Source organism: Columba livia, chromosome 13 (assembly GCF_036013475.1).
Source record: "Columba livia isolate bColLiv1 breed racing homer chromosome 13, bColLiv1.pat.W.v2, whole genome shotgun sequence".
NCBI lineage: Eukaryota > Metazoa > Chordata > Aves > Columbiformes > Columbidae > Columba > Columba livia.
In genome coordinates, this window is record NC_088614.1 from 16,772,910 (window position 1) to 16,792,086 (window position 19,177).

General features: G+C 40.2%; 1 protein-coding gene across 8 annotated transcripts in view; it reads right to left on the reverse strand.

Moving 5' to 3' along the window:
* The window catches only part of PDP2 (pyruvate dehydrogenase phosphatase catalytic subunit 2), a 100,640-nt gene extending 86,769 nt beyond the window's left edge, over window positions 1-13,871 (reverse strand). For 4 of the 8 annotated variants that reach the window (XR_010465827.1, XR_010465825.1, XR_010465826.1 and 1 more), the window contains exons 1-2: window positions 13,726-13,871; window positions 8,911-10,974 (exon numbers count right to left, since the gene is read on the reverse strand). Coding sequence is in view for 4 of the 8 variants with exons in the window: in XM_065028452.1 (XP_064884524.1) it covers window positions 9,314-10,915 (1,602 nt within the window). In the remaining 4 variants the exon portion in view is untranslated. Of the gene's footprint in view, window positions 1-8,849; window positions 10,975-12,813; window positions 13,333-13,527 lie in introns of those variants that run through there. The other 4 variants (XM_065028452.1, XM_065028453.1, XM_065028454.1 and 1 more) reach the window with 4 other exon arrangements.
* Window positions 13,872-19,177: the final 5,306 nt, after the last annotated feature.

Consider the following 19,177-nt stretch of genomic DNA (forward strand, 5'->3'; position numbering starts at 1 on the left):
CACGGCCTAATAGACAAGCTAACTAAGGCCTACTTATGTCAACTAAAATGGGCTCTGCTCGTACAGTTGCTTGGTGGACTCATGTCTGTGCTCCTTGAGCCAATCCCCGACAGGCAACACATGAACTCACCTGGTTTCAGGACACAGTAAAAAAGCTAAAGTTAAGATGTCTTAGGAAGGCAGTAGAAAACAGTGAGCTAATGTAATTCTTAAAAAGCAAATGTACATACCCTGGAAAAATGGTCTACAGCTCCTCCTCAGTGACTTGCTGTGCCTTAAGATTACAGGGCCTTCACCCTGCACACTGTGCTTTGTTTCTCAGTAAGGAAAGAGGAAGTAAAGACATTAGTTAGGTTATTATTTCATGATAATAAAACTGACTTAGTTTGGCATCCTGACATGTTTGAAGCCTGTCAGTAAGGGAAGAATTAGGGCAAAGTCTTCATGCGTGCCCCAACACCAGAATTTCAACTTCTAGAAGGCACCTTATGCCAGACACTTATTGAGAGCAGAATGGGCACACAGTTACCCAGGCTGTTCCCACAGGACATATTTCTGGGCTGATGCAGTAAGCCTTTGTCTTCCATGAGACCAGATAGCTTAGAGGATTCATGCATTTTCCATTAGTAATCCTACTTGAGATATTGAAATAGAGTCACATATCCATGAATTTACTTCACTACTTCAGCACCAAGTGTTGATAGAGGAGACTTATCTGCCTCTTACACATGAGGAAGACAGGCAGAGGTTAACAGGACTGTAATTCTGTACAAGTCTCACCTGAAGAAGACAGCTCAGAATACCAGAAGTCATTTTCTATCCCACTGTAAACATTCCATACATTTTCTTAACTGCCCTAGTCTTTTCTCCTTTCTCTCCTTACAATATATGCTGCCTCAAACCTATTTTCCAGATGGTTTCTATCACTCTCAACAGTAACACAAAAATAGCCCATTTGTAATTTAAAGGTTTAGAACCAATTATCTCAGTCTTCGCTTGCATTTCATCAGCTCAAAACTTCTGTATACCAGATCACATTGTTCCAGCTGAGATACTAACGAGATAGAATTTCTCATTTTGGTGGCCCGTAAATTCTATTTATAGAGTCCTTTCCAACAATGAATTCATTTGTTCAGAAAACAAGGTCCGACTGTGCTCAAAAATAAGTTATAATGAGCCATGTCAGCAAATACTAGATAAAGGTACTGCTGAAAGAGGGAAATGAATACTTCAAGCTCATTTATGATTTATGAGTTCAGGGTTGAAATGGAAGTGACACATAATAATGAACAATGGAAATACCTCATTTGGAGAGTGAGGATGAATAGAAATTTGGGCTTGAATAGGTTATTAATAGATTATTGATCTAAGCTATTTCTGCTACCAAAAGAAAAAAAAAGAAAGTTCAAGAGTACTGGTCAGCAATAAACAAAAATACACAATAGCTAAAATATTTTTGTATGGCCATAAGCATACAGACCTATAACCAGAGTCATGGGTATTGCACATCTAAACCATCTCTTTTGCAGTTTGAATGTACACATCCAGGAGTTTCACGGTCTTCTTCCAGGTTTTTCAAGTAGAGGTCAATTGGCTCTGAACAGAGTCGCAGGATGTTGTGGCAGTGAAATCTTACGTGGTCTCAAGGGAGAGCACAACAGTTCATTTTCTACTCCAGGCCAGGGAATCAAAAAATCTCACGCTTTTTTTAGAGGTGGACATTTGTTTATTTTCTACTCTACCGGTTTCATCCACTGCCGCAGCTCAGAGGGCGAAGCTCCCATTGACCAGTGCCTCAAGAGCCCTGACTTCAGAGGCAACGCCCACATCACTGGCATGTTTTAATTCAACACCATCTTGAAAATCAGAGCCAAGCTTTGGCATGCTCCTGAAGAACGTGGCAGAAACACGCAGTTATGCCTCTAGGGTGATAGGCTTGAAGTGGCTAAGATTTCACCTAGTCAAGCACAGAAAACCTCTTTAGAAAAAAATAATAGTTTAATTGGGTGTACATTCACACCTCTCCTTTCTCTTCACAAAGTATAAAAATCATGTTTTCCTATTACGAAGATACATTTAAAGTAGTAAAATCCTTGTACTCATGACTGTCTAGGATACTAGCTTGCCTACAGTTCTCGCTTTTCATCTGTAGATCAAATGGGGTTTAGATACACATATATGTAATATATAGAGCTGCATAAATCAGTTGGACTGGTGAATACTACAGCCTGTTTCAAATGCATTTAGTAATTGTTACATTTTTGTCTAGATATGTAAACTCCTGCAATAATTCACAGTTTTTACAATAGCTGTTTGATTACAGCTTGTCATTTGCTAGTTTTTAACAGAGAGGTATCAGCAATTAAGCTGGGATTCTGCTACCAATAGTTTGCATAAATTAGCAATTTCAGCTCTACTAAGAAAAACGAATTCTCAGTTGGATTTCATTCAGTGGTATATCCCAGAATTCCTACACAAACACACTCTTACCCAACATGGAAAGAAGGGAAGTCCATAGCATGGGTGCTTCCTTTTATCCATCAATACACATTGCCAATTACTTTATTCTCAACTCCAGTTCCCAAGACACACAACTTTACAAGTAAGCATTCTCCTCTGTGCTTGCTACCGCTGCCCTAACGCAAGCACACCGGTGTTTGGGGAATAAGGACATGAGGTTCAGCTGCACCAGTCTACATCTCTGGAACTTTAAGAGAACATAAGCACAGGCAGTTTTTGTTTTGGCACAGCATTGGCTTGTTGCAATAAGAATATAACGTTCAGGTTCACCTGTTGCTACGTTTACTGGGTTGTATTATTTCTGCTGCCCTAGTTAAACAACAGAACCTTACAATTCCTAATTTGTTTTTTAAAATGTGTAACAAAGTAACAGAAAGTTCTTACACTAAGGTGAAAAGGATCTGTTACATCTGTAACGGGAAAGTTTTTGAACTCTTTCAGCAACAGAGGTTTCACAGGAGATGGTTTTCATCAGCAGGATGAATAAAAGATGAGTTGGCAGGTGAATAAGGTAGAAATATTTATTACCAGCATTCACTGAAAATGACACTAGAATGCCTCTAAAAGCCTGACTGGAAGAGGAAAACAACAATCATGCACACACAGGGTCCTATGTACATGCTTCAGGAATTCACAGGGGATACCACAGCAAAGAAAACCACTGGCAAACAGTACGTTTCTTAAGGAGCGTTGGGACACGAAAAGAGCAACAGCAAGAATACGCAATAGATGCAAGTTTTGTTAAGCAGCATCCAGTGCAGGCAACTTTGTCCAGAAGAAAGAACTGCAAATAAACGTAAGAATTTTAAAAACAGGAAAAGAGGCAAAACCTCTCAACCGCAAACCAAACCAAACACTGATTTATTTCTTGGACCCTCATCTCATTTAAGAATTCCAGCTAACTACAAATGTGAACCAAGATCTCTGTGAACACCTACACTGAACAGCAGATCTCAGGCTCCTCACAGCAGCAAGTTCCTCCAGGAACATTTCAATGTGATTTCCAGACTAGACGTTTGTCCAAACCAAAACACCCTCACCTAAGCCACAGTGTAGCCATGGGGCAGCTGTGACCACCTGCAGCTTCTGAGCTGCACGACAGCAGGAGCCAGACACAGGTAATGGCTGAGAAAAGACTTCCTCAGCTAAGAAAGCAACTGTGCAATTCTTGTGCTATTGAAGACTCTTCAGGAAATTCAGACAAGTGCCTCGTGGCCTCACTTTCATGTCTGTGAACCCAGCAGTGCCAGGACAAGGAGACTTTTCCACAAAGATTTACCACTTAGGGTACATGGGCCATTAAAACTTGGTTTTGGCAAAGAATCAAACTCTTGCTCCGATTACACAATTCATAAGTTGGAAGTACTAATAAATCATATACAATTTTAAGGATGTGTATAGGTGATTGGTGGTGGGAGTTTTTTCCTCCATTTTTCAATAGCAGCTGAAATTTCTGTTATGAACACGTATCTATAATAGAAAAGAGAGACAGAATTCCTAACACCGATCTCCTTTTGCAAAACCCAGATGACATCTTCTGGCCAACCTCAGCTCTGCAGGTACAAAAATCAAAGATTATTCAGTAAAGCACTAAAATTGAAATCCTTTCTGTTAAGAAAAATGCCACAGAACTGCAGAACATGACGTAGCAATGCAAGAGCCATCTCAGCGTTATGAAGACCATTTCAGAGAGCACAAAGCAAGCACACTGAACGAAAATAGAAAAGAGCATGTCAAAGGCTTCACCATCAGAGCCCAGAACCGCCCTGAGCTGACAATGAAGTGCCCTTCCAGCAGCCACAGCCAGGAACAGCTCCTGCCACCACCATCTGAGAGAAGTACAGTCTGAACTAACCAACCCGCTCTGGAACAAGACGCTGTAGGACTGGCTCCAAACTTTCAGCAGGGAGGCAGGAGAAGAACACTTTGTGACCCACTTATCTGCTGCCTATGATTCCAGTACCTTTTTAAGCATTGCTTGCTCATTGACCACATTTTACCCCCTGCATTGTTTCTAATTCAAAAAAGCTCACCATAAGGCAAAAAGGTACTTTTTTTTTTTTTTCTCTTTAAGAAATTAAAATTGCCCAGTTAAGTTTTCTTAACCCAAATAGAAACCATAACTCTGCTTCCTTTCTGCAATTCCTTGGCTCCCAGTCATCTCTTCCCTTTGAGCTGTTAACAACCTTCAGTCAAAGCATTCCAAGAGTCTCGAGAGCACAGGCTCAAAGCCCAACTCCAGCAGACATCCACCACTTGTCAGCAGGTGCTGCAGCGCAGGCCAATGGGCTGTAACATCTTTAAGCAGCACTTAACCCCATGCAATAAGAAACAAGACTTACTTGTACCTGACTGACAACTGGGGAGAGATCTGACAGTAGCAGTTTGAACCAGTTCTTCAGGACAAAGATATAGTAAGATTCAAAATGTTCTATTTGACAATAATACTTCTTTGATGGTTAACCTCTCCGAGCAGATATAAAGAAGGAAAAACTTTTTCACGTCACACCTGTGCTTTGTAACCCCATGGGGAACACATGCCTCACAGTCTTACTTCTCTGCTGAAGCATTAAGCCTGTGGTAGTGAAGAGCACACAGCACCCCACAAGGTGTGCACAGTTCTGCTTTCAGTTCTTACTACAATTATATCTCTGAACAGAGCCTCTGTTCAACTAAAACAATACCAAAAAACTCTTCCTCAAAGTTTAGACAGATACCTTCTTTTAAAATAAATAAATAAATCTGTCCCAAATAATTATCTTTTATCTTAATATCACACCCTCCCCCCCCAAAAAAAATACAAACACTTATAATTAATACAGATAAAGTTAAGCCTAAGTACATGAACACTTGTCTTGCTACTGGCCTCTTGTAATTCAAGGATTTAATCAGTATTTCTATAGATGTTGCATTTGTAGGGATTTTTGCATTATTTTAAGACAGCTACAACACACACTTGATGTGAATGTTACAATGAACACATATGTGCATGTGAGCCTACCAAATTAAAATATTTTCATGTAGATTTTCAAATTAACTAAAGCACATTTTGGATACTTTGGCCAGAGAACTAGTGCTCCCTCTGCTGACCAGTTAATTTAGTGGAACCTCACTACTATCAAGATGTCCTTACTTTTACATCTTAATGGTTATTTCCATTGTGGGAAAACCACAAAGCGACAAACACTTTACAAAACTTACAACACCTACTCAGACTATTTACTTTTACACCAGCTTGAACATCTATGATTTCTGACCTGGAATGTAGCATCTTCTCATATGAGTATTTAGCAGAAAGAATGTCAGTCAGATTCCAGTACGGCAACCAAAACATTACATCTTTCATCCACTTAATAAAGACTGGGTTTAAGTGTTAAATGAATATTTTTACTTACAGTGATTCCCCCTCACTGTTTAGAATGAAGTTACAAAAAAAACCCCAAACAATCAAGCAAAAAAACACCAAAAGCAAACACCTCTCCATCCCCCTGCCCCCAGACTCCAAATGTATTATGGAGGCCTGAATACTTAAATTTAAATAAGCATCGTAATTTAGGAACATGGAAAAAGAGTTCTGGAGGAAAAAAAAGAATCAAACAAAACCAAAACAACAAACAAAAAACACAACAAGAAGTGGCGAAGTTGTATTTCAACTGAAAGTTTAAGTTTTAGGGAAAAAAAATATTTTTTTTTTCTATTATTTAAATTAGTGCTTAACCTCAGATATTTTACTTAAAAGTCATAATGCCCATAATACCACATTCTGAGACACAGAGTTTGAGTGACTGTGATTTTGACTGTTGCTTCTCTGAACCGCTATGGAAATTAAAATACACACAAAACACAAATCCAGAACTACTACTAAGCAGAACTATCTAAACTAAACCAGATACACTGTCTGCAAAGATGTTTGTTCCAATGTATTTGCAATATTGCAGAACTTGCATGTAAGTGTGCTGTCAAATCTTTACATCACTGTGCTTCCAGGAGCAGACTAATGCATTTAATTCACTCATTTAAGCATTGATTTTCCAAGTCACAAAACACTACTTTAATTAATGCCTATTAGCTGTGTTTGTAGTCAGAGAGGAAAACATCTATGATCCAATTCAAACAGGTAGAATCATTGTTTTCCTTACCACAAGTATGAATAGTTTGCTTTCATTGGCCTGTAACCAATTCCAAGAAGCATGCAGTGAAATCCATGACCCCAACAAACCTCTAACTAGTTTAATGTTACCCTTTTCCACTGTAGGATAATTATAGTATTACATGTTAAACTGAGCAAAACTAACATTAAATTACTAAGAGTACCTTTCTTACTGTCAAACACGTTCCCCAAAACAATCACTATCGATTTGCAGTTACAACAACCTACATACAATATCGTATCCAGAAGTAACACTTAGATGACGTAGTGCCACAACGACTCTTTTAAAAATGACCCAGATTTCATCACCGGGTGGTGAAAAAGACAAAACAGTTATTTTTATTTTATTACTATGTACTTAGCTGGTTTGCTATATTTCTTTTGCAGTTGCAGGTTTGCTCTATATCAAAGGTTTTCTAGATTATCTTCATAAAATGTATCACTTCATATCAGCTCTAATAAGGTTTAGCCCCTTTGTTCCTCTAGCTAATTTCTCTATTAAGAGGTAGTCTAGAAATGCATTCTTTTACTGCTAAATGTCTAAATTTCAAGCAATGATGCATGTAACTAATCACACAAAAGGATTTGTAAAAGCCCACTCAAAGGCAAAAGGGCTCAGGAACACTGCTGAAGAGCTCTCCCCTCCTCACCCTTGGAGGCAGAGCACACCCCTCCTGCCGTTAACAGGGGCCAAGCCTTCATCATCGGCCTTTTTCTGGCAGATGGAATCTCAGTTTGCACAGGACCAGCCTCATGGATGAGGGCACACTTTAAATTGGACCCAGGCAACAAGGACTGCAGCAACCTCTGTGACATCTTGCATGTACCTGAAGTCTTCCTGCAGTCCCTGTCACCAAGATCTAAGTGTCAGATTTCCTGAGCTAATCCCATTTTGTTGATATCAAGGGGAATAGACCTACTAATTTTATCTGAAAAACAGGGCGAGCAGCCTCCAGGTTGAGTTGCTGGATGTGCTGCACTATGTACCAGATGAAACAACTTACAGGGTAAAGTGGTCTTCCAGAACAGAGGGTTCTTAACGATGCATTTGGTGACTGCAACTGTAGCACTGAATTACAGGCCAATTCTGAATATTCAAAAGCATTAATATTTTTTTAACATATCTATTAACAATTTCCTTCTAATCAGTCTTCAAGACATGTTATTTAAATGCCTGAAAAAAGCACTGAGAATTTTTATCTGGAGGAAAAGTATTTTAAAAAAGCCCCAAATCCACAATTGCTATCGGTTCATGCCTCAAGATCTCATCTACTTAAGATCTTGAGAAAAAAATTAAATACTTTTTCATCTACTAAACTGCAGATGGATAATGAAATTCAGGAAAAGCAATATTTTTATCTGCTCTGCTGTACCCACACAAGTTCTTCGTAGCAACAGCAGTAAACAGTCCTATATTCCCAGTACGCACATTCATGTAAGCAACAGTTACTGCTGTACTTAAACAAGGAAAAGAATCACTAGAAAACACCATATGTGAAATTTAAGAAAATAGAGCTAATTTGCAAGCTTAGATTGGCACTTTAGAGAGTATAAAGGAAAACCACTCTAAAACACACAAAAGTATATGTTCAGAGATGAGAACATACTTATAGGTGGGGAGTTATTTTCTCTAATAAATGTAAAACCTGACATCCATAGGCAACAATAAGAGTAAAATAAAGATTAAACATATTTTGGTGAAATATCAGCACTGTTATTTCTCTCTACTAAGTCAAATCTGAAATGTGCCCTCTTTTCCTGTATTTACATTTAGATGAATTTTTGAACTTCTGGATCTGTCAAACTTCCATTAAATTATTGTTGGTGGATTTGATGCACAGCACTTCACAGAAAAATACTTAATAAAAGGGTATAATTTCTAAGCAAATTAGATGCTTAAATACTTAATAGCATTGTTAATTCCTGCATAGAGAACCATGAAGTCCCTCATGTGTGTTTGAACTGAAAGCTGTCACTCAAGCCCACACATAGTTAAGAGAACATGCAGTCACATTTGAAAATAATTTCAGAAGAAAATATTACTTTGATTCCTAGCTTAAAAAAAAAGTATTGAGAAAAAAACATCTGACAACCCCAGAGGGGTTTGAACAGCTTTCTAAAGTGCTATCTTCACATATACAAGGCAATTTGTTAAAGTATTTGACACTGTTACATCAAATAAAGGTTTGGTAGTTTGTTTATTTAATTCAATTCCAGTGCTTCAATAGGGTGCTACTCACTTTCCATAAGAGCGGAGCCTTTCCTACACTCCATGCAGCTACAGGTATTATCCATCTCTCTATTAAATTGCACCAGTCTCAGAGAAATTTGTCCTGTTTGTTCATTTGGAAAGTTTTACCAGTAGTTCCCATAGAATCAGAACTGGGTCAGCGTTCATTAGTTCAGTTACATTTCAGTGAACATTTATCAAGACATTATTCTTCGTTGCGTACAGACCTGGAAACTCAGACAACTTTCACCAAACTTGCTTATATAAAGTTATTTTCAAGACTAGTAAGTAATCAAACGATTTAGGAACTTCCAGACCATAACACTAGGAACAGCTTGACTATCAGAGAAAAAACAATAATGGTTTCAGTATCAAAGCTGGCTAGTGGTACAGAATAGCAGCAGTGCAAGTCTCTATTCATTGTTTCTGTGGTAATTTTCAATTGTTTCTGAATTAAAATAGATCACAGTAACTGTGATATCATCTCTGTACATTCTTGCAAGGTCTTCAGGCAGTGTCAGCATCGCAGTAAGTTTCTCTTGATCCACCTCCCCATACTCGTTACTTCCAATTGCATGCCGTATTAAATGAGTAGCTACATTTTGGTCAAGTGAGGTAACGCCTCTATTTTTCCTCTGAAGTAACAAGCTGTGCATATAACCCAAATTAACTGGTTTCTCAAAAGCCAGTTGTGGTTTCTGCACATTAAGCTCTGTAAGGTGTCCAGCAACAAGTTCTACAACCTTCTCATTACTTAGCATCTCCCATAGACCATCCGAAGCAATAACTAGAAATTTATCCTTGCCTCTTAATTTGTGGTATGTGACTTCAGGCTCTGCAGTTAAATAAGGAGGTGTATAGTAGCTTGGAGGAACATACTGATAAATATTTAAAGCCTCAACATCACAGCTATTCTCCAGAATGCTGTGTTGCAACTCTTTACTCCATTTTAATTGCACATCTCCAAAAGCTCTAGATGGTATGAGAATTCCAAGTAATCTGTCATTCACAAATAGTGTTTTCTCCTCAGATCTAGGATGCTCTCTCTTCAGTCTTCTGATTTCAAATTCATTGAAGGCATTGTGGTCTCGAGTTAGAGGGAGAGTAGACCATGTTCCATCTTCTTCATGAACCCCTAAAATTGCTCTGCAATCACCAGTATTTGCAACATGTAAGTGAACACCATCAATGTGAGCTACACAGGCTGTTGCACCAGAAAAAGCTACTTGAAGGGCAATATTTCTCATCAGTTCCTTTTCCTGAGGAGCCTGAACTTCCAACGATATGTCTGAGTCTAACCTTTTGAATGCACATATCATGGCTTCTTCTAAACTAAATGCTGGCTCAGCATCTAGGTCCAGCAAATGTTGCCAGTAAACGCGGAGGTTTTCAAAATACTGTGAAGTTATTTCTTGATATTCTGTATCATTTAGATGCTTGTGCCACTGCAGAATAGGTGGAACTGGTTTCAAGCACTCCGCAGCAAGCTCCATCTCTTCCAAGGTTTGCCGAGACATGAGAGAAACTGCTATATAATGAAGCAGTCTCTCACTCACTGCCTGGGCACACGCAGAACCTGCATGACCATCGAAGACTCCAAACATCATCCCTTTGGTCTGCAAGCAGGTGGCTGCACTTCTGCGGTCTTCAACAGGGGTGTTGGATGCCAACTGGTTACTTTCAAACCTCAATACAGAATTTGCATTTTTACCATTCAAATCCAGTATTCTATGGGATAATTCACCTGCTCTGAGTATATCGTTGATTTGTGATGGAGACAACTGGAAAGAGAATTGTTCTTCTTCAGTGGAAGTGTGTCGAAATGCTTTTTTTAAGGAGAAAGTATTGTCTAAACTGCAGTTCCCAGCAGGGTAGAGATATGTTTTGGAGAAAACAAGCTTCCATTTTATCGTGTTTCTGTTTGGGACACAGATGGAGTACAGACGTCCTTTTCCTTGTAAAACAATGCTGTTTCTTGCTGAGCTTAAGATCCAGGATGATACAGTTCTTGACATGATAAGTCACACCACAAAGAGTAGCACCTTCCTTCAGTAACACAGGATGTCCTTGCAGCCTGGAATATAAAAGTAGGAAAGGTACAAAATTTAGAAGGTTCACAAGAAGCTTTATAGACGGTAATACAAAAGGAAGTCTAGAGCCTACAGAAATATCCAGAACCTTTCTCCAAAAAAGACTACTATAAATACAGGCATCTTAAAAATGGTAAAATTTCCATCACTTAATTATAACCCGGGTGAATTTGGCTTAGGATATGACTGCCATTCTTCAGTTAACTAATCAGAAAACATAAATTTTACTTTCTAAGCATGTTTTCCTTCATTGTGGCAAGGCTAAGAAGAAATTCCAACATTACAAGAAATGTAATCATCAGCTGTTCAGTGAAAAGCCTCATCTAACATGACACACAACAAACAGATCCAACAAGCTAGAAAATAGTTTAAGTGACAATGCACAACTTCTAAAAGCCTGCTAGAGTAAAACTCTATTAATGCACTCTAAATAGCAAAAACAAGAGAAGATCACTACTCAAACCCTATAGAAAATATGAAAGATACGGCAAATTAATGATTTGTGTGAATTGCCATGACCCTCACATCTAGAACAAGTTAGCCTACCTTTCCAACTCTGTTCAAGCTTATAAGGTCAGTGGGTTTGGGTTTTGTTGTTGGGGGGGTTGTTGGGTTTTATTTGTTTTTTTTTTTTTTGTTTGTTTTTTAATCTTCAAGGTCTTAACCAACCTTCACACAGGCAGGATTTTTTTGCACAGTTGAAGACAGATTCTACTGCTGCTTAATTAATGCATTTATCACAGCATTGTGCACTTTGATGAAGTGAAAGTTATAGCACAGTTGCATTGACAACTTTTACAGGTTTATATCTAGACAATTAGAATAAGCAGCTGTGAAGAGCTCTGCGGCCAACAGCACTAAAACCTAGGGCACCCGAACAGCTGATGTTCTTCAGGTGCCATGGGGGTGGTCCCTCATATTGTCTCCTACTTTAAATAAGGCATTCGAGCTGTGGGTAATTGCTACATACTACCAGATGCCTACTCCACAACAGTATTTCAGGATTTCAAAGCTAACTGTGTAGTAGCATTGTAAGTACAATTACTCCCAAAATATCATACCAGCAGCCAGTTAGAACAATACAGTTTTATGTGAGCTCTGAACTACATGCTCTAGGTCTCAAGCCAAAGACACTGCATGATACTGCAATATTGTCTTTTTAGCAAGGCACTTCGTGAGAAATAACAAGAAGCCAGCCAGTTGTACAAACATAGTTTTAAGAAATCAGCAGGAGGTAAAACCAAACTTGAACTATTATAAACAAAAGGCCTACTGATAAAACCCAAGGACTTTACCAAAATCCCATTTGGAAAAGAGAAGCAATGTGTCACAAAACATTTCTGAAGGGCACCACTCATGCTTAACAACAGAAAAGAGTAGACAAGCCCCCACCAACAAGGACCCCACTACTGTAATTCTGAGGGTCCTGTGAAGACAGGCAAAGACACAGCATTAATTTTCCTGCTGATGATAGGAGAGCAGATGGAAAGGGCGATACCAGTTCATTGCTGAAGGCTGGCCTGCAGTCTCCTGGGACACAGGCAACACAATCAACACCTTTTATTGTACTGCAGAGAGAATACAAGCAAAATAAAGCTAATAGGAAGACAGCTGATACTGCTAACTCCAGCTCCCGTTAAACCCAAAAAGCACCAACACTGCAAGACAACGCATCATGTTTGCCAGCCTTTCCCAGGCAATTCTCCATCCTGTTATTTCTTTTTCCACTTCTCATCTCTCTAAGCCACATAAGATTAAAACAATGACAACTTTAATGTCATTGACTCAAAACTCAACAGAAATGGTATTTTAAACAAACTTACCCGTTCACATCAGCTAGCTAACAGGACACAGCAAGGTGATTTTTATTTCTTTTTTATTTTTAGAAGCAGAACGGCCAAATACCATTTAGATGTGTTTGCCTAAGGTCAGGTAGCATTGAACAATCCTAGAGCATATTTCTGAACCAGTCCTACTCACTGTCCATAACTATATGATTTTCACATCCTCAGGTCCCCCCTAGCTGTAGAGTGCAGACTCCACTGCTCTGCCCAGGGTAGCCACCCACATCCATGAGCTGCTCCTTAGAACACAGTACCAGTACTAATAAAAGCAATGTGCGCTAAAGATCTTTATGTAAGAGCCAATTACATAAATCTTACGCGCCCTGCTCGGCACACCTATCACTTCAGCACTGAACATGGCACTTCCTTGTCAGGTGAACCAGCGTGATCACTGAAACACAAACTGCCCCACAACCCAGCTGCTCGCTGCTGGGCAGCCAGAGCTCACTGGGAGCTCACAGAAAAGGAACGCCCAGTAAAACAGATACCCGTTACATTTTGTTTTACAGCCCCCCCCCCCATACCCCATTTTCCCCTCACGCTCGCTCCCGGCACTGCCCACACACCCTTCGCACCCCCAGCCCTTCACCCGCACACACCGGCCGACACCCCGCAAGCTCCCCCGCCCCGCCCCGCCCCTCACTGACCCCGCACCCCAGCGCGCACAGCCCCTACCGCACACACAGCCCCTACCCCGCACACCCCGCGGGCCTTTCCCGCAGAGCAGTCCCGCGGCCTTCCGGCCCCCACGGCTCCGTCCTCCCGTCAAGGCCCAGCTGCGTTCTCTCTGCCCCACGGCATCGCCCCCAGCCCACCTCAGCCGGTGCCACAGCGGAAGGGCCGACGGCCACCGCCCAGGCGAGCCCCCGCGGCGCCGCCCGCACGACTCACCCAGAGCGGCTGAGGCGCCTCTGGCAGCCGCGGTTCCTCCCGCCCGCCCCGCTGAGGCGATTGCCCTCCCCCCGCCGCGCGACGCTCCCGGCCGCGCCCACCGCAGCCGCCACGCGACCCCCGCCGCCCGCAGGTTCCGAGCTCGCCGGCGCGGCGCGGGAGGTGGGCGCTGACTGACAGCGCCGCCACCCAATCCGCGCCTCCGACGCCGGCACCGCCCCCCGCGCCCCGCCCCGAGCAACTGCGCGCGGGTTCCTGTCAGGACACGGCGGGACGGGCGGAGCGCGCGGAGCCGAGCCGGTCCCCCGCCATGTTCTCCTCAGCGCCCGGTTTACCGCAGCAGCTGCTCCGCTCGGCCACAGCTGCGGACGGGCGAGGCGAAGCGCGCTGCGTGCTGCCGCCAGGCCCGGCGTTGAGGGGAGATCCCCGAGGGCAAGGCCTCAGAGCCTCCCGTCACCTCAGCTGCCCGCGCTCCGGCCCCAGAGCCGCGGCTGCCCCGCAGCTGGGGAGGGGCTGAGGGACCGCCAGGGAGTGCGGCCCTGCGCGTTTTTAAACAGGAAAGTAACGTGAGACAATAAAAGCAAGAAGAATGTGATGGCGTTAGAAAATAAAGCATCAGCAGATCTTCTTTTCCACATTAATGAAGTTAAAAAAAACATTATTCTCTTTGCGGAGGGCCATTAGGATTTTTCTTTGTTTTCTAAATACAATTTTACACTCTTCAGTGCTGAGGCTGCCAGCTGATGAGGCTCAAAACTGCAAGGTCCTTTTGAAAGTTTTAGGCCATATAAATTATGGAGAGCAAATATTAAAAGTTATTTTGCTGGCTTCCCTTTTTTATTTCTTTTGCTTCACATGTCTGCTTGCCTTAGTTAAAATTTCTACTGAGTGGTTTTACACCACATATCAATACAAGGAATGAGCCCAAAGTGCATGGTGGTTAATAAGTAGTTATTGTGTATTATGGATTGGTTACTAAGTAGTCCTTGCTTTAACCTGTAATGGTGATTTTGTAAAAGCAGAGGCTCACAAGTCACAAGAGGATAATGCAGAGCATTTTTTATTCTCCTGGCTTCTTGTACTGAAGCATTTTTTCATTTAAATAATGTGTTGCAGGTATCCTAGATGAGAGAAAGGTTTCCCCAGATTATCTCCAGTGGAAGGATCTGTGATCATCTTCGTGAGTCCGAGCTTTCATTTGTTTCCTGTTTTTGCTAATACAATGAAACATAGTTTCATGTTAAATGGAAGACCGAGCCACGGGGGGAAAAACGTCACCTTAAAGAAAAATGTCAGGACATTATTTTAGCCCACATGAAAACGATTATTTTAAGTTTCACATAATTATTTGTCTGACAAATCTACTGAACAGAAAGAGATCCCCCACAGTAGACCTTACCTGTACCTCTCTGCTTTGCTCTGCTGCTGGGGTATACTGACAGGAGCTTCTGGATCTCAAGGTGCTCCTCGTTCTGACCTACCAATTTTTTCATCCTCGGTGCCATTTACAACAGTGGTGAAACCTCACCCAGCAGCCTGAAAGCTAACTTGACTGTTCTGGTTTTCCTGTACTCCTGGCATGTTTAAATGCTTCTCTTCAATGGAAAGCTAGTATTTATTGCTCAAATGTACAGGTAGTAATTTCATAAACTCATACGCAAAAGCTGAAGTGATTTAGGAAGCATGAAAATGGAGGTGAAACAATTGACCTGCAGAAGAAGGTGTTGCTTTCATTCCATATTTTCTAAACACAAGAATGAATACCATATGAAGGCTTCCAAGAAACTTAATAGTTCTCAGTGTTAATAAGTTGAATTGCAATTTAGATTCTGCTTTGGAGTATTCGGCTATGCTGATGAACCAGAGTGATATACAATTAAAGTTTAAAGAAGTAGAAATGCTACTCCTTGTTATGATTTGAGAAAAGAAGGAGTACTGCTCAGGCTCGCAGTATTTTTGCCTTCAGGAATATCTAATTAAAATGGCAAATTTCTGCAGCAACAGTGGCTTGGTTGCCATAGTGCTCTGTCTTAAAAAAATTTAGTTCAGGTTTCTTTAAATAAAACTAAGATTTGTTTTTGACTCTCCTGTTCATATGTGAACTAAAGCTCGGTATCAATTGTCATGTGCCAGGAGAAAGTTCTTATCAGTATTTAGAAGAAAACAAGTGTAATTCCAGGGGCATTGTACTAAGGTGCAGTGACAGGTTAAAAATATAGCAAATGCTATATTTAGATTTTTTTCAAGGTATAATTTTATCTGTTGACTTGTACAGTCAGCAACTCTTTATTTTCTTTGCAAATGAATTTTTGTGTTCTGTTGCTTGTTTGGGCCATGATCCAGCTCCCGTTAAAGTCAATGACAGTTTCAACAAGCTTTGATAGATTTCAGATAAAGTGGAATGTTTATTTGAGCCTATAAGGTCGGTTTGAGAAAGGCCATTGCATGAAACAAGATAAGAAAAACTGAGTTATTGGCAGAGAGTGCAGGGAGGCATCTCCCCAGTCGTAAACCTTGCTTGAGGGTTTTATCACTTAGTATTCTCCTCTGAAAAGCGCAGCAGCCAACCCAACTCCGAAAGCTTCTATGTTGCTAAAAGAATTCTAGTTAACTGAAGTTCAGGTAATTGTGATTCCACAGACACTGGACTCCTAACTGCACTGTATCACTTTCTCTCTGACAACCCGAGACTGTCTAGAAGAACTGAAAATTTTAGGAGGCAAAAGAGGTCATATATATGTGTGACTTGGAAATGGCATATGAAGGTATACTTGGTATAACTCTGACAGTTTGGGATGATGAGCTTTTTAGCTGAAGTTAAAAAACAGGCAGAATGTACCTAAAAGGTGAAAGAACAGCCATTTCTAATCTTTCATGTCCTTTTAGAAAAGAAGGCTAATACTGTGACTAACGGGACAGGAAATTTAATAGATTTCTATCTGACTTCTCTTACCAAAAAAAAAAAAAAAAGGCACAACAATCAAGCTAACCAGCTTTTCAAAGGAAACAAGAACAACACCAGTTCACAAAAATATTTGGATACCTTCTTGCTCAGACCCTTAAAAATGTCAGCTGTTTACTCTATGTATTTTGCCTGCAAATAGTGAAATACATTTCAGTTCTCATATATCATATTTTGAATTTTCGCAAAAGGCAAATTAGTACATTGGATGCAGAGATCAAACAAACAGAAAAGAGGAATGAGACTAGGAAAAATAAATTTCCTCTAGGTCTGTTAGAGCAACTGCATTTTCCTAGTTTGTTTACAGAAAATTCCAGTCTTTGATCTTCCTATATAATCTAAAACAAATACTCAAATGCTAGGAAAGCAAACAAGCTGCAATAAATGTCAATGAACAGAGGTAAACACCATGAACTGTAGGAAAAAGGCCATTCCAGTTCTCCAACTTCATTTAACCTCTGGTGTTACAGCATTCTAAGAGTGTCTCTGTATATGAAGATGCAGGCTTAAACTGAAAATTCAGTTTAGGTTAATGTAATTGGGCTGGTGCAAAGGCCTGCCTAGTTGCTGCAATTGGATCTAGACTCCACAAATAGAAGTTTTACCAGTTGTTGCTGACAAAACTGGTTCAAGTTAAACTGAAATGCTTATTCAGTTAAGATTCTGCACCACTGTTAAAGTGAATTTATTGCAGACACCTTACAAGTGCAAGGTAGGCTTTTTGCTCAGTATCAAGTGCTCATGTGTAGAAAAGTAATTATACACATTTCTTCTCTCCTCCTTCCACCTTCTTCTCCTCCAACAGATGAATGGTCTGAGTTTACTCCTGAATTGATGCATTTAATATTCCACTATATTAGTGCAAAATGAAATTAAATGATGGTTTGCATTAGTTTGTTGCTGTTCACAACTTGAGGCGACGGGTTAAATTTTACTAAAATTCAAATATAATGCAAGTAGCACTATAAATGGCACACCAGAGGTATAAGCATTCTCTGCCTTACAGCCATGTAAATGGGAAATAGTTCTGTTAAAGTCAGCCAGGTTTCATCAGTATGCTGTAGTTCTCAGGATGAGAAAAACTTGACACTCCCCTTCTTACAGGCAGTATAGAGCAACATGTTTCAATACTTGGTGTCTTTACTAAATGGCCAGTCTTGCACACAGAAGGAATTCAGAGAGGAAAACAGCTAATCTGAGGTATAAGATATCTCATTTTTTCAGGCTTATTTCTGCTTTTTTTTTTTTTTTTTTTTTTTTTTGTCCCGAAATGCTCCCTTCTTTATCTTTTTGACCTTTGAACACCACCAAAAGCACCATCTGGTGACAAGGTACCTTGCAATGCTTTTTCCATGATGCTTGTATTTGAGTTCATTTGCAGTCATCACAAAAATGTATCATTACAAATCACTGCTAGATCATATCAACTATATCCCTGAAACTGCCTAAAAAATATTTCTGTTTGCAGAGGATGGGACAAAAAAAATTAAGCTGAACCTTAACTATAGCTATCAAAGCTAAAAAGTTCAAGTTAACACAGTGTGCAGTTTACCAGGTGGAGGATCTCTCCACTCTGTTAGTGAAAGGAGAAACAAAAAATTCTAACTGATTTAATGACTTTGTTTTGTAAAATTGATTTTTATCTGATAAAGGATTTTCAAGGACTGTGTAAGTAGAACCAGCACAGGGATACCAATTATGCTCACCTATACCTTAAGAAAATAATTATCCTTAAAGTTAAATTCTTTCATGTGTTGTATTTTGACTGAATTTGCCTTAAAAAAAAAAAGTGTTGTTTAAGTGTTCAGTTGTTTTAGGCGTTGTGTTAAGAAGTGGGAACAGCCAGCCAGTAGATGGCATTTTTAGTCTAGTTTCTGTAGCTGTGCTGTGTCAGTCACTGTCCTAAACAGAAGGCCTCATGTTCTCTCAGTTATGAGAACTGTGATCCTATTAATTCTTGCTGGACTAGTTATATTAAACTGCTATTTTTCCTCCAACATAGTTGGTAGGAGATAAGGATAGCACATGTTCTAGAATTTGAATGACCCTGATTGAGGAGTTTTGCTGAGTAATGTTTGTATGCAGAAGAAGACCAATTAGAAGGAAGACAAAAAATGAAGTTTCTGCAAATCCTTAAAAAGTACTGCTGGTATTTGGCCCTATGAATTGCCTTTGAGGGGCACATTTGTTCTAGAGGCACTAGCTAGAATACCACTAGGAGCTGAGACAAGCAAATAAGTAACAGGGGCTTGATTCCCATGGTCTGACAAAATGTAGCACTTCCATAAATTGATGGTCATGCCTATATATACAAGCACCAAAACATAGCTCTGAAAGTCTCAAAGCACATTATAAATACAGTACGCAGTCCTTCTGTTTCATTATCCTCATCTCATGGATGACTTGAGAGCCTTAGAGCAAGAAAAACTTTATTTCTTTTATCAACACTATTTTATCTTGTTAACTATATTTCAACCAGCATATTAACAA